Source organism: Fringilla coelebs (genome assembly GCF_963513975.1).
Source record: "Fringilla coelebs genome assembly, chromosome: 4".
NCBI lineage: Eukaryota > Metazoa > Chordata > Aves > Passeriformes > Fringillidae > Fringilla > Fringilla coelebs.
In genome coordinates, this window is record NC_140032.1 from 48,894,216 (window position 1) to 48,910,741 (window position 16,526).

Below are 16,526 nucleotides of genomic sequence, written 5' to 3' on the forward strand. Positions count from 1 at the left end.
AACTTGAGGCTTGATAATTGTGAGAATCAGCTTTGACTTACTTCCAACCATCTAGCAAGGAAGGAATTTCTTGGCTCAGGAGTTCTGTCTTAACTTCACTGGTGTTTTATATGGCCAGAGCAGTGTAAAAGACTTGAAAGAGATTTAGCTGATGGATAATATATGTTAGCCTTTTCTGTAAGAAAGAACACTGTCAAGCCTTGTTTCCAGATAGATGCCTGCCCCCCTTGATGGCTCACACTTGTTAAACTACAGTAAATACATGCACCAAAAAATATCTGACATACAAAACAGTGCACTGCCATATCTCTTGTTAGAATCTATGGGACAAGTAGTGGACCAGTTAGAGTAGAGCAAATAAAATGATAACAAATTACTTGGATCTTACTTCCCAGTCTGAGAAGTACCTCCATGGGATATAATCAGTAAAAAAAGAGCCATGTTTAATCAGCCTGCAAGCTGTGAAAAGTCCTGATCTTTATTCAAACAGGCATCTTCACTTCCTTAGATGCTCAGTCAATGTGTTTGTAACTGGTGGCATCTAGAGAAAACACATTGTTAAAATTCCTATGAAAATCAACCAGGATCAGTCAGGCTTAATTTAGGGGGAAAGTGTCCCCTCCTGAAGCTTTAGAAATCTCTTAGAGTTTTCTCTATAGAGAAACTATAGTTGTTCTAACGCCATTCAATGGTCACTTGCACTGATATGTACACAGGACTTGTGACACTTTCAGAGTGGTCCTAATGGTCCTGTTAAGTGGACAGCAAATAACCTTTAATATGTGCTGAAAGGAGGCACAAATAAATAAAGATTACAGCTGTGGTTTTAAGAAGGAATTAAGAGGTTAGCACAGATAATTGTGATTCTAAAACTCCTTTTTTTTTTTTTTTTGTGGGTTTTTACTGGGTTTTTTTGTGCTTGAATTTCTAAGCTTAATACTGTTCTTTGGTTAGTTTCTGTCTCTTGTTCTTAGGTACAGCATACAGAGGGACATAAAAACCGTTAAACTTGAAATTTTATGGGCTGAGAGGAGTTTCCCACATGGTCTGTGGGAAAAGACATCACTGAGAAGTCATCCATTTGGAAAACAGTGTTTATTTGCTTCTCTTTAACTTTTCCACCTTTATTTCTTTATTTAGGTTTGCAACAATGGTAGGGGAAGATGTAAATGACAATGAAGATTCTGAACCATCAGTATTTGTGAGAAATGGCATGATTCCCATGCATGAGCGAAGTGAGGTAATTAACTAGGGTCCCAAAGTGTTGTTCTAGTCAGAGAGAACCCTCCTTTTCCTTTTTTCCTTTTTTAAGACTAGAATTCTTAATGTAAAAGGCGCTTAAAAGTAAGCATGTAGTATTGAGTGTATCTCATATAGGTGTTTATATGGCACATGGTGATCACAGAATCATGGGGTAAACAAGTAACTCCATGCTGAAAGCTCATGAGGTTTGTGTTCTAGTCATGACTCTGAGTAAGGAATATATATATATAGAGAGAGAGGGAAGAGACAGAAGAATAACCAGAAATGTGGAACTATTACTGGAGAAGGGCCAAACCACATTATAAGCAGAATTCCATGTCTACAGTATGACAATATGCTGACAAGAATACTCATACAGGAAGGCAGATGATTAACTTGTCAAAAATAATGCTAAAATTAAGTGAGGCATACCCAAAAATGGTCAAAAAGTGCTTTGGTTATGAATATGGATAAGTAGATTTACCAGTATAAGAGAACAGCTTCAAGGGAATGACAGTTATAGTATTTCTCCATCTCTACTTTGACTTACCAGCTTCAGCCTTCCGGCAATGAATCATGTGAGTAAAGCTTGTGCTGGCCAGCTGTGCTCCATCTTTCATCTTTGTTTTGTTATTTTGGTTCAAGGCTTTGCAACAGTAGTTATTTAAGAGTTATATTAAAAGTACCATCTCACTGGAATTATGCTAATTATTAATTCTATTGTGAAATCCAGTCTGGAAGCAGAACCTTATCAAATTGTAGCAAATAATAATAAATGTTTAGTTGTGTACACAAGACAAGCTGAGCCTGGCCTGCTATTATTGTTTCTTCATCAAATATGCAAATATTGTTAATGCACAGGTGCTGTATCTCTTGGGACAGGAGCCCTGTCAGGTGCAGATAAAAAGGCAAATGTCCTGCAATATCTGACATGCAGTTCTTGGTGCCACGCAAAAAACGAACACAGGGTCAGAAATGCCAGAATTACATCAAAGCTGGGCATTCCTTTAGTAGTTGTTTGGTTAATGTGGTCCCTTGTAGCCAGTGGGGGTACAGTGCATCTCAGCTGACTTCAGGTGGTGCACACTACTTCCAACACGTACAGTGCCACTGCTGAGGGAATCTCCTTGTTTGCCTTCAGCAGGAACCAACAGCTGGTGCCAAAGGTACTGATGGGAATGCACAAACAGAAGAAACTGCTCTCTTATACCACTGCACTCAGCAACCTCCAGAGCCAGCAGCAGGGTCTTCAATACCTGCAAGAACATGGAGGCAAATATTTGCTTGTCCTCCTCAGGGTTTACTGGCCCAAACAGTGACAAATGGTAGGTAAGAGACACAGAGTGTAATTAAAATGAGAAATGGCAAAAGAAGTACTTGTTGCTCTGAATAGGATGATATCTGTTCACTATCCTTGAAAAAAATAAATGGAAATAGCTGTGTTTTACTTATCACACCATTGTTTGAATGTTTTAGCCAGAGGGGGGGAAAAAAAATTAAACAAATGTTTGAATGTACAGTTTTTATTTCTCCAGTTTCATATGTTTCTATGGTAGGTATGTTTTTGCACTGCAAACTATTTTTATCAGAAGCAAGACCTCCTAATTTTTATCTTGATAGTTTGTCCTTAGTACCACAGGCTTGCAAAGCCAAGAGTCCTCACTACAAGGCAAAGTGATCTGTTTTGTTTAGAATTTGTCCTAAACTGAAAACTCCAAAAGAGATGCCTGGCTAGGCAATTATTTGAGATTTTTCCTAACAAAAGACATTTCATGCATCTTTGCTTCCACAGCCGCTTGGAATTCTTAGGTTTTTGTATTTGGAAATCTACTGGTCTTCCTTTGTCCCCTGTCACTCTCAAGTAAGATTAAGAAAATTCCAGTTTGAAAATGCAGGACATTTATTCAACACATTTTTTTTCTTCTCCTTCAGTCTTCTGTTTTATATGTATGCATGCCTGTTCTCATTGGGCAACTGTTGGAACAGATTTGTGAACCTTGAAAGAGCATAATGTTTTCACATATTTTATAATATTTTCACACACTGTTCTCATAATATTTTTCAGGATTTTTCCCCCTCTGTATTATCCTGCTTTGATTGCTGTATCAAGGCAAATATTTGTACTCCAGATGTCTAGAAACATCATCCTCTTCAGAATTTTTTTCCCGGGGATAACAATGTATTGCACAAACACATTCAGCCAAAAAATTATGCTTCAATTATTTTAAAAATTAGACTGGAGCTGCATTCATCAGCTTGAAGATACAGCCAGGCTGTTCAACAGTAGATTTTACTGTGGTTCTGAAGTAGCTGAAGGAAGATAAGCAAATGCAAGATAAGTTAGTGAAAGTCTTTGCTTTAAGTTTGGAACCTGTGAAGTGCTTTTCATAGGAGACCAAGAATCACTAAATTAATTTTGATATTTACTGATGTTCCTGTTATCAATTTTAAAGTATTTCAGTACCTATAAAATCAGAACATCAGTTTAGGGACCATCAAAGAATAACTGCATTGTTATTGTTACATTAATATTTAAGGTAAGTAATTTCATTTCTAAAAGTTATAGCTAACTTTTTTCTTCAATAGCAAAACAGATGTGACCTAACAGCAAAATTGTTGCTGAGAGATGACTAAATGTTAATTACTTTTTGTTTTGTTCCAGTTGCATTTGTGGTTCTGGTTTGGGCTGTGGTTTGGTCCATAACTGGGGCTGAGTGTCTCCCAGGTGGAAATCTCTTTGGAATTCTGTTTCTTTATTTCTTTGCTGTCATCGGAGGTAAAATTTTTGGATTTATTAAAATACGAACACTACCCCCTCTCCCTGCTCTTCTGGGTAAGAGATCCTTCCTTCTTTTGTTCCTGCATATTTTGTGTTGTCAAGTAGTATCTGTATGGGTTAGATGTGTTTGGATTGAGAACAAATAAACTGTGTCACATTCAAAATCTCTAGCTTTTCCAAATGACTTTTTCTGGTCCTTTCTGAATTCCCAGACTGGCTCAGGTAAAATTAACCAAGGCTCTCTTTCTTAATTCTTTGTGGGTCAGAGAACTGTTTGCCTACAGACTCGAAGTTTATTGTCTTTCAGACCCTTCTGTCACAGTTACTTAAAATTTGGGTTTAATAATACCAAACAGGAATCTTAATCCAGACATCATTTTAGAGTAATCTCTTTGCAAAATTATTGCTGAGCTGTTTCTTTAGTATCTCACAAAATGAAAATGTTTCCCAAAGAAAACATTACAGCAATTCCCTGCGACTGGTAGTCCAAGGGATTTCTTTCTTCTCCTTCCTTTATCGGAAGATAATTGAAGCCTGAGAAAATAAATTCACAACAAGGAATAATTCTTCTGCAGAGAGTTATTCTGATTCAATCATAACTTTTTTTTTCACATTAATATCCTATTTTATCTTACATAGAAATGCAAAATAGAAATAGGAGATGAAAATAATGTTAATCCTGACGTATTTAGAATCTTTTCCGGTTTCTTTCCTAGAGGAGGTTTTATACTCACTTAGATGAGTACAATATTTTGAAGTGCTGTGATGTCAGTGAAGCTAGAAATGAAGCTCCAGGTTTTTCTCCCCAGCTGTATGCTGTCCCCTTGCTGTGTTTAGTGCATAAATGAGTAAAGCTGCTGACAGACAGTAAAACTCCTTGGCAGTGTGGGCCAGGTGTGGCTCTGTAGCCTGCACAGCAGGTGCTGTGCCTCACACAGGAGCTCCTCACACGGCTCTGTCCAGGCAGCCTGTGGGCTCTTGTGCTGCTCTTGTGCTGCTTAATTTCACCAGAGGAAAAAGATTCAAATGAGAGGGAGGGAGGTTTTGCATATGGCATGTATGCCTGCAATATGAACACGCAGGGAGTCTGCCCTTTCTAAGTAAACACCCCTCTTGAACAAATAAAAGTATTTCTGACCATTTGGGTTCTGCTGTTTGGGAGTTTTTTAATTACATCTGTATCTGAAAGTTATGAGTTGAGCATGAAACTGCTTGTCAGACAGGTAATACTGGACAACAGAAACTTCAGCATGACAGCACATGTCTCTTGGGTTGTTTAGGACAGAGTTCATTGTTCCAATCCCCAGTCTTTGAGGAAAACTGGAGAAATATATGACTCAGAAGACGAGGCAAACAATGGCTGTGAATATTCTGTTTTTACATTAAAAATACAAACCATGTGCTCTTGCATGCCTATAACCCACTTTTGCTAGGTCCAGTAGAGTGTGAGGTGGCTGGCTGAGTACTTAAGCACCTTATTGTGAGCCTCTCTCAGGAAAAAAAGGAGTGAAACTGGTACTGAAACAACCACATAATATATTTTAGGTGCATGTTGCAGAGAGGTTTCTGCAGCAGGAACCATGGAGCAAATCAATTATAAGATATCCTTTGAGGTGGAGATTTTTGCTTTGTTAAGTAGATTCCCAGATCAGGGTAGCTTCAGTGACTTGGACCTCATGCAAATGTTGCAAACAGCATGTGATCACAGTGCCAGCCTCATATAATTGTCATGAGGTACCACAAATTAATTATGATACTGGTTTTTTTCAGAGAGGTGGTGGAAAGAACAATGCCTGAAAGTTTAGTGTCCCAGGACAAATCAAGTTCACAGTCAAGGCTCACACTGAGCTGGGACCAACCTGAGCACAGTGATTTGTTTACTTTTTGGCTTTTTAGTTTCCTGTTTCTAAACATGACTAATATAAAATTATGCCACAAAAATGTATCTTTGAATCATCAGGACTCAGAATGAATCCTCTGTAGGCCCATATTTTAAGTCAACTTTTCCAGTACTTTTCCATATGCTTCCAGACCTGTGGCTTCAATAGCTTTGCAGGAAGTCTCTACTATTAGTAAAAATACTAGTATTTGTAAAATGTTGTGTCTTACAAGTAACTCAAATAGAGGATAAAACAAAGTTTCTGTTTTCCCTTCCCTTCTTTGTCCCCTATTTGTTTTGTGTAAGAGTCTCTGCCAGAGCACTTGAAAATGTTTAAATTAGTCCATGATGAGCTGGTTTAAATTATATTTCCTAGTGAATGTATTATGGTTCCTGTGTTACCTGCATTTCTTACACCTAAGAGGATTTTTAACAGTTCCCAACTTCTGAGATAAATACATAATATTAGATGATGTTCCTAGTTTTCTATTAAAACAAGCTAACAAGAAAAGAATCTCTAAGAATGCAGAGGTGTCTTTGCTTATGTTAAGTATGACCTGTACCTGGTAAACAAAGCTGAGTTCTTTTGACTCAGACTAAAGCTGTGTATTAGCATCCTGCTGATTTATTCACTGGTGACCTGCTGTGTTCTGAGACCACTTTCACTGCTTTAAATGTGTTTATCTCTTCTCATGCCTCAGTCCCATTGTTAAAACATGGCATTCGGAATACAAATTATTTCTTTTTATCTCATAAAAACATGATATGGTGTCTGTTTTTAAGAGTGCTATGCAAGCTTTTCTTGTGCAATAAAAAAATAATTTGACAGGAACTTATTTGTTTTGACTTAAGGGATGCTACTTGCTGGTTTCCTAATCCGAAATACCCCGTTCATCAGTGACTTTGTCCAGATAAACCTACGCTGGTCTGCAGCACTGAGGAACATTGCTCTTTCCATTATCTTGACCCGAGCAGGACTCGGCCTGGATCCAAAGGTATGGCACCAGCCATTTGTGTGTGGCAGACTATACAACAGCAATCAAAAAAAAAAAAAAGGAATAATTGGTTCTATTAAAAATATTGACCTGCTCAGTCTTGGAGCATCTGCAAATTAGATCATTACAGAAAGCGTAATTTCTGTTGTATAATTATATTATGTGTAAATATTGGCAGTTGGATTTGTACAGTAGGCAAGCAGTCAAAAAAAAATGAAGAAAACTGATTTTATGATTACTTTAATTTTGTGAATTTTGTGAGTAGAACGAATTGAGGCTATGTGCACCATCGTGGTCTGTCAGGAAGAGTTTACACTCCGTGTTAGTTTATACTGAAAATGTGAAGCAATGCAAGGGATCCCCAGTCCTTGAAAAAGAATGTTTTTGTGTGGCCAGAAATCCAAAAACCCCAACCAACCAAAAAAGTGTAAACCCTGTGGGACTTTTTTATACTTTTTTTTTTTAATCATTGCCATTTTAATGCAAATATGTTAATTGTAAAGATGAATCCTGCTGCACTACTGAAACAATGATTCTCATCACAGTGAAGCCCATAGCAGTCCCATGAACAAAAAAACAGCCTCTGTGCCCTGAGAAACATGATACTTCATAAATTGATGAAGGCAAGGTTTTGCTTATTCAAAATGAGCTGGCTGAAGTAAAGCTGTGCCTTACTGGCCCCTCCCTGTTGAAGGAACCACTCAGAGTTTATTAAAACTTAGATAAAGTATGGGTAGTTTAGAACATCTAAATTCATTTCTCTTAACCAAGAAAAACTACGAAGTTGCCAATGCTGCAGTTATTTAGGAAACTAAGGTTTTGTAAATATTGAAAAATACCTGTTTTCCTATATTATCATCACCCTCTTTTCCAAGATATTGAGGCTGGTATGAGCATGAACTATGTGTTGTTAGACATAGCTTCCATGCCCAGTTCTGTGAGACTGCATTTCTTTCTATTCATAACAACTTTTTTTGCTGAGGCAACCTCATTTTTGGACTCCCTTTTCTTCCATATGGTAAGAAAACTGTCACTTGGACTCTGTGTGTGGCAATGCTTTGATGCAGTTACAGTTGTTCCTCATGTAATTGAAACTGTGAAGACAAAGAAGTCAGTTTCTCTTCTCAGTCCTGATTATGCTGGGATGAACTGGACCTGTAAAAAATGGAACTCACTGATTTATTTTTTTTAATTTCATGTCAAAATTAGAGACCTGTCCTAGCAGGCTCACGTTTGTCACTGACTATTAAAGACAGCTGTTAGAAGCAAATATGCCAGTTTAGAAAAGTTTTTTTTTAAGTTGCTGAGCCAAAAGGACCTTAATCTCTGAACATCACGTGAGAGACAGCTGAAAGATGCTTGGCTCCTTGTGCCAAGTTGATATAGTTCTACAACTTTTCATGATTTGTTCATAGATTTTTGGGGCAATTTTGGGGGCTGCTCATGCAACTTCTGGGATTTTAGTAAAATCTTTTGTGGATGGAGCAAATGACAAGAAGCCAAACAGAACTTTCTGTTACTCTTCCTGTGACATTCAGGAACCTTATCAATCCTAGATTCACTACCAAACTTGAAATTTTGTATCCAAATCTGGTTGGGTTTGGGTTTATCTGTAGTTTAGGCCATGTCATGTCCTATAGTGCAGCCCAGACAGGATTCTTTAACAAGCCATATCAGATTGTAAATGTTTTTCCTCTCTGTAAAGCCAAGGGTTCTGACACTACTATGCCTGTATGATTGCAGGCTCTTAAGAAGCTCAAAGCTGTCTGTTTACGGCTTGCTTTCGGACCATGCCTCTCAGAAACAGGCACAGCTGCTGTCCTTGCCTACTTGTTCCTGCATTTGCCATGGCAATGGGGATTTATATTAGGGTAATGTATTGCCTTTTCTCATGTATGATAAAAGTGCCTGTTTCCAGGCTGCAGCTTGATGATCCAACTGTGGTTAGTTCTCTGTGCCAAGCAGAAACCTCAGTTCAGTGCCATTTGGGAAGCTGCCCTCAGCCCCTCTGGTCTTCTGCTTACCCTTTCTGTCTGGCTCTGTGGCTTATTTAAAGGTCATATTTTCAGGCTGCAGAGGAGTACTTGCATCATTACTCTTCTGTGTTTGTGAGCTGAGCACTTGAAGAAAGAAGGATGGTGCAATCCCTGAGTCTTGAACCACAACAAAGGGGGCTTTTAGGGACAGCAAATTATACCACAGTTTGGACAATCTTTATACTGGAATTCAGAACTTTCACACAAAGAAATACACATAGGACAGCCTTCCTGTCACAAGTCAAGGACAAGGATGTGGCATTGTACATTCTAGAGTAACATCCCTGACAAGAAGACCTTTTCCATCTAGTCCAATCTAAATTGGTGGACTTGGGCTAGACCCATTCACTAGAACAAAATGGGTGAACTCCTCCTCTGACACATGCTGAGTTTTATGAGAAGGAACTGGGCTGCTGAGTCATAAGCATGTCTAGACCAGGTTTCCAAATAGGACAATCCAGGCATCTATCAGAGAGCATAACTGGCCTGCAGTGGAGACTCCAGTTTTAGTCTGGGGAGCGTTTTACTTTTAATGTTACTGAGTTGGGCAGAAAGTAAGAGCTGATTGCAGATCTGCATAGAAATATCCCTCCTTGTAATTAGAGGGGAAAGGTTAGGCAAATACTTTACATAAAGGTCTACTTATTTATACTTCAAAAGAATTAAGGTCAGAACATTTTGAAGTTTTTTTAGTTCAATGCTTTCTTTTTGAGATGCTGAACCTGTGTATTTTCAGTTTTGTTCTAGGTGCAGTCTCCCCTGCTGTGGTGGTTCCCTCTATGCTGATTTTACAAGCTGGGGGATATGGGGTGGAGAAAGGTGTCCCAACTTTGCTAATGGCAGCTGGCAGCATCGATGACATTCTGGCTATCACAGGCTTCAACACTTGCCTTGGGATGGCTTTCTCTTCTGGTATGCTGGTTAATCTGTACATGATGAAATGCAGAACAGTGATATTTTGGAGAATGTGTGCGCTGTTATGGCTGACTGGTTTAATGGCATCTCGTTATAAAATTCATGTATAGCCTTAAATACTGAGATGGAAATTACCCATATTCAAATTTGGTGTAACATGGTCAGCTCTGAGTTATGGGTCACAATAACTTTCAGAGAACATTTTTCCCTGACTGCTCCCTTTGCTGCCAAGTCTGGGCCCTGCATGCCCAACATGATGCTTTAAAATTTCAGTGGGTTTGGCAATGTTCTTACAGTGGCTCTTTCTCTGACTTCTCTTGCGCGCTTTCTTGGTATGAGCTTTCAGAGAAAGAAAGTTGCACCATCCAGTTCCTTCAGGCCTATAGGTTCCCCCCTGAACTTCTTTGCTCCAAGTAATTTAAAGCAGACACTGTCCTGGAATCACCTCCTAGGTTTGGAGCATGGTTTGAATGAAGGTCTGTGTATAGCTTACTGAATGTGTTTTCCTTTTGCAAAATAGGTTCTACTCTGTACAATGTGCTCCGTGGAGTGCTGGAGGTCACTGTTGGCATAGCAGCTGGGGGAATTCTGGGAATGTTTATTCGATATTTCCCAAGCCATGATCAGGTAAAAACCTAGTTAAAAAAAATTACAATCAAGTGATTATTTGCTAAGGGATTAGTTATTAATTTCCAACTTCCTGTGAAGCTGGTTTTGGGGAAAGCTTTTTACAGTGCTAGCAGCTTCCAGATTGCAAACCTATCAAGTGAGGATGTGTTTTAAAAGTGATTACTTATTTACTGCGCCAATAATAATGTATGATCTCCTAGTCCTTCCTGATGGAAGTTTGGAACCTAGCTCACCATCCTGCTCTCATTGAAGGTAGTGGAAATAAAGGAAGGGTATGATACCCATTTCAGACAGTAAAATAATAATTTATTGGTTTGATGCAAGACACATATACTTCTTTAAGATGTATCCAGTAGGCCTAAGATTAAAAATTAACAATGCAGATGTATTAGAGGTTTTAAGTGATTGATCATATCATTAGTGTTCATTAGAATGTGTTACTTTCCACAAAAATTACATCTGTAGAAAGTGTTAGATGAATTTTCTATCAAGGGGTAATTAAATGAACAGAAAATTGTGGAAGAATGTGGATTCTGGACTACCAAAGTCGATATTCAGAGCATCTATTGCCCTCATTGGCATCAAATTTTGTTATTAAATAATGTAAGAAGTGTGATACAAGAGCTAGAGAGTTAGATAGACATGAGGAACAATGGCAGATAACTGTCTGCTGTGAGACTGAATGAAATAAAACTAGATTATTCCTGGCAAATGTTTGACTTGTCCTTAAAAACATCTGGTGGCAAAGATTTCACCTTTCCTTGGATAAGCTGTTGTAATACTTGACTACACAGGTAGAAAATTCTGCTATCACAGAGTTGAGGCAGAGCTGCTGGAACAGAGCATCATGTTCCTTGTGATAAAAATAGCCTAGTGGCAATAAGAACTTGAGGGGGAAGAGGGGGGAAAAATTACATTTTCAAAATTTGTATTCTTAGGAATTAGTGTCTGAAAAAAATCCTCAATCCAACTGAGCAGTTCAAGTCTCATTTGGAAGCTTTGATTCCTTCAGAATTATTAATTTTTAATTTTCTTTTCAAGTTCTCTCTTTCAAAATTAACAGGAGTAGTAACATTTTTCCCCCATTTCTGAAAGAAATTCACTTTTTTGTTTGTCTTTTTCCTTGGCTGCAGGCATCTTTGGCATGGAAGAGATCATATTTTATACTTGGACTGTCCATGTTTGCTGTTTTTGGCAGCATCTACTTTGGCTTCCCTGGATCAGGAGGGCTTTGCACATTAGTCTTAGCTTTTGTTGCAGGTGTGGGATGGTCTGATGAAAAGGTGAATGTTTACGTAAGAAGCATACCATATCCAAAGTCTGGTGAATGTACAGCCTGACAGGTGCTTGAATTTCTGTTGGGAGTGGTAATGGTATATTTGTGAAGCGTGAGAGGGTGTACAGATTGAAAAACAAACACAAACAAGCAAAAAAAAACCCCAAACCCCCATCAAACCAAGCAGCGTGTTGTACATTTGTTTTGGAAGTGTTTAGCATTTCCTGTGATAGAAAAGTTACCATGTATGTCAGTAGAGCAATATGTATGCCATTACAGAGCCTGGTGTACTGATTGAGAAATGCTCAGCTTTTCTTAGACATCTTAAGCCATATGAAGGAGACTTAGGCACTTGACAGTAGCAATCCAAGGCTTCACTTCCCAGCTCTGTGAGTGTCTGTACACAGTCACTTTATGTGAAGGTTACAAATGGGTGTCCAAGATGCAGCTGTAGACATGGCCTGAATACCCTGAGGGTTTGTTCTTGTGGTTTGGAGGGGGTGAAATGAAAAGCAGTGATTAGCTGTCCTCTCATCTTTCCCAAATCCCAGCCAGTGTAATTAGGATAACTTGGAGAGCAGGGTGCACACAATAAATGATGATGTAGGGCCATACAAAAACCATACAAAAGACTGCTTTTTAGTCAGTTTCTCTTAGGCCTAGCCTACTTCATCTTACTGCTGCCCCACTGCCTTTCTGTACCTCGCTATGTCTGACTGCCTCTTTTGCGTGATCCCATCTGCATTTAATGTTTTGAGGGCATCTTTCTCTCTGCAGTTATAGCTTTGTAGAAGGAGGGGAAGAAAAAGGAAAGGGGATTAGTAGTCCATGTTATTATCCCCATCTTGACCCTGACTTTACAAAGATACCAATGTTTGTTATAACAATGAAAAGGAACTAAGATTGTCCAATTTTAAAGGATGAAAAGCTCTTCTTGGGACTTAACTAGTTAAGGACATTACAACTGATAAAGCTCTCTACTGAAAAGCTTTTAAACCATTATAGAAGGAAGGACCTTAAAAGAGCATATGCAGTCTATAAAGGCTTAGTTTAAATTCTTTTAATCTGTGAATGAACTTCATGGCCTTAAGTATATTGATGTCAAATGCCTTAGCTCTTTTTTTTTCTCAGATGGAGGTACGTGTGTGTGTACTCAATATATTACCAAGGTCTTCCTGCTGAACTTCTCAAAGGCCACTGCCTTCCACTGTCATGGTGGAAGGTACTTGACAAACACTGTCTACAGAAAACAGTGAACATAGGACCTCTTCCTTGAACTGTCAAATGGGCAGTAAATAGGCTGAAATCCCTAAAGAGGGGATTTATGGGGGGCTCTTTTTTATTTTTTTAAATTCAATTTTATTTTGCCAGAACTGAAAAGGATGAAATAACAAGGAGAAATGAGGCAGAACATGTTTACACATATATATATATATATTTCCACCTCATTTTGTGTTACTGTAACCTACCATTCCTTGACAGAACAGCAAGAGGTGTTGCAGGATCAGTCCCAAAGAGAATACCAAGGATGGGACATGTCTAGGCCCTGGTTTGATTATTAAGTGACAGAGCACTGCACTTACATTTTCCACACACTCCTGCCTGAAGGTTCATTTGCTATTGTAGAACCCACTTAATTGAAAGACAACTGCTGTTTGATATGCTGTGTGTACCTTGTCATGTAAGTGGAAGATTCCTGTTTACCATGGCAGCAGTTGGTTTAGGAAAATTGTGTAAAGTTCAAACACGAGGAGAAAAGATGGTTTCGCCTTTATACACTATATTGCAGTGGAAAGTTCAGGACTTGTTCCTGCTATGTGATTTCAAATTTGCTCAGACTCTCTTTGCTCCTGCTCACATGGAGAGAGGCCTCTGACTGAGTGCAGCATGAACAGAGTTAGGTCGTGACAGAAACTTGGGAGAGTCAGACTCTGCTCAGCTACAAATGGAATAACATGTTTAGGCATGCAGTTCTCAAAGGCTCAGAAACTTCATGGCAAAGCTGTTGAAATCGACATCTTTCTAAATACTGAAAATCAACAATTCTTTATTTTCCTCCTTTTGTCTGCAAACTGCTCTGTTACTGTTCAAACACCAATGCCTTTTATTTATCCTCTCAAGACACCAAACATTTATTTACTAGGACAGCCAGACTCAGTCTGACCTTCAAAAGATGTGCAACTGATTTTGAATGTTTTAGTATTAGGTCAAAGAAAGAGGAGCAGTTATGGACAATCTTTATGAAACATTTTCACTTTGTCCTGTGATTACTTTTCTGTAGTGTCTGCTTTGCCAACTTTTTATGAATTGACAGATTCGTTTCATTTTTATTGCAGAGGGAAATAGAAAAAATTGTGGCAGTTGCATGGAATATCTTCCAGCCTTTTCTTTTTGGTTTAATTGGAGCAGAAGTATCCATTACATCTCTTAGGCCTGAAACTGTTGGTAAGATCATTTACAAATTATTATCATTCATTCATTATCCAGCTTTCATTACTGACTTCGAAAGAATCTCTTTAAAAAATTCTAAAACAATGCAGACTATGGCTGACCCCCAAAAAAAAAAAAATAAAAAAAACAGAGGCACCTATGCACAAAAGTACTGAGAAGTGTTTGTCTGTTGCAGGGCTCTGTGTTGCTATATTAGGCATTGCCCTAGTTGTGCGAGTCATAGCAACGTTCCTGATGGTGTCTTTTGCTGGGTTTAATTTCAAGGAGAAGGTATTTGTCTCACTGGCATGGATTCCCAAAGCCACTGTCCAGGTAAACAACCCAACATCACTTTCATTCCAGGCTAAATCTATTTTCTTTAGCAAAGCTCCCTAAGTAGTACAGCAGTAAGCAAGGAAAAGTTCAGGCTCAATGACAGCTGACTGTAGAATATTGACTGTTCATACTCTAAAACACACTAACTGCTTAAAAAGTGTGTGGAGAACCTTCTATGTGCAAGTGTTTTGCTTGCATCTTGGGTTTACTCTTTATAATGACAGTGAATTGTACATATACCACAGAATGGCTAACCACTTCTTAGCCATTGCTGATTATTGTGCCTTCACACAGAGATTCTGAGAACTCTCAAAGTTAAAAGCATTTCCCTCTTACACATGAAGTGTCTGCAAGGACAGTCACATCCGAACTCAGAATGTGTTTGTTTGTGATTATTTTGGTAAGGAGTAGTCTGAGAGCCATATTAACAGAGGTGCCTCAGGCTGGCTATGTTCCTGCTCCTTTATTTCAATGACTGTCATGTCATTTGGACTCTGCCTCAATAGCATGATTACTTGCAAAGTTAATAATCAAAACAGGCAAGGCTTATTCATGATCACTTTCAGCTGCCACTAGTTGACTATTGTCAGGATACATTGTCCAAGTGTGGCATTTTCACAACTGCAATCCTATTTGATTGGTCACACATTGTCCAGAAATGAGGATAAGATGGCAGCTAAGCAATGTTCTTCAAAGGAGGAAACCACACAGATAAACTCATTAGCTTAGGAAATTCCAAGCATAGTCAAGTGAAAATTGTTCTCATAGGTGTAATATAATGTTTACTTTACTATTTACAGCCTAAAACCTAAAACAGGTTGAATGTACTAAAAATGTCAAATTTATGTGAAATGTTGACTAACTATAGATTCCCTTTTTTCCTCATTCAGTGCTAAACATTACTTGCTCCATCTCAGCAATGTTTTCTTCCCTGCAGGCAGCAATAGGTTCTCTTGCCCTGGATACAGCAAGACAACATCAAGATGAGCAAAAGGAAAAGTATGGAATGGATGTACTGACAGTAGCTTTCTTGGCTATCTTGATCACTGCTCCAATTGGAGCCCTGGTTATTGGCTTGGCAGGGCCCAGACTTCTGCAGAAGGCTCAGACAAATAAGAAGGAGGATAAGGAAGGTGCAGAGGTTGGAGAAGATGCAGAGGCCTGTGAACCTTCGTAAGACAGACAACTGCAGCAGTCTGGTCCTTCAACCCTGACACTTTGGTTGTGTAAAGATGGCATGTCTAATCTTGCTGGAGGAACCTAAAACTATCAGTCACCCCTGCTATTTTTAAAGCAGCCCTTGTGGAGTTCTATAAAATATTTTTATGTGAAGATGGTGCCTTGAGATGAAATAGCTGAACATACAGTGAATAAGATGACCTGGCAGTGAGTCACTGAGAAGTTAGCAGTCAAGAGTTACTTGAAATGAGTGGGTGGTAAGGCCAAGGAGAGGGTCAGAATTGTTGAGGCATGGAGTGGAGTCATGAGGTAGAATATAAGCAAGAAAAATGGAGGCTAATGTGAATAACTTCTTGATGGTTGAAACTGGGCTGTGAGATGAGAAGTTACACAACTCAAAGAAAGCAACTTCAAAGTAAGGGGTTGCTGACATATAGTGAACAAGTCCTGCCATTGGTTGGTTGATGATTGGTGATTGATCGGTTGGCGATTCCCTCTCCTTCCTCAGTTGTGTTCCAAAACTTGCCTTTCCCTACTGCTGTTCTTCCTTGTGCCTTCAAGGAGTGTTGGCTCTGGTCATACAGCAAGTGGTACTTACGTGCTCAAAGAGACATTTGGGGCCCTCATAGACTGGTAATAAAGATGTTGGTGCCAGCAGTAAAAAAGGACAGAGCCTGAAAATGAGATGAGGGTTGTGGGATGGCTGTAAGGACTGCGGGAGGGTTGTATGGGATTGGGATGGCTGCTTCTTCACCTGTGTACCTCAGCCTTCACACAACATGATGTCAAGAGAGAGATGCTGTTCTACAGCCAGGAGTAACCTTTGTTG

General features: G+C 38.9%; 1 protein-coding gene across 1 annotated transcript; it reads left to right on the plus strand.

Annotated features, from left to right (window-relative positions):
- Positions 1-1,150: 1,150 nt before the first annotated feature.
- On the plus strand, positions 1,151-15,695 carry LOC311152892 (sodium/hydrogen exchanger 9B2-like; the record flags this gene model as incomplete). The annotated part of the gene is made up of 11 exons (XM_084204328.1): positions 1,151-1,240; positions 2,384-2,567; positions 3,905-4,075; positions 6,753-6,895; positions 8,639-8,766; positions 9,668-9,843; positions 10,367-10,473; positions 11,610-11,759; positions 14,089-14,197; positions 14,379-14,515; positions 15,456-15,695. The coding sequence occupies 11 exons, from the start codon at positions 1,151-1,153 to the stop codon at positions 15,693-15,695; spliced, it is 1,635 nt and encodes a 544-aa protein (XP_084060454.1).
- Positions 15,696-16,526: the final 831 nt, after the last annotated feature.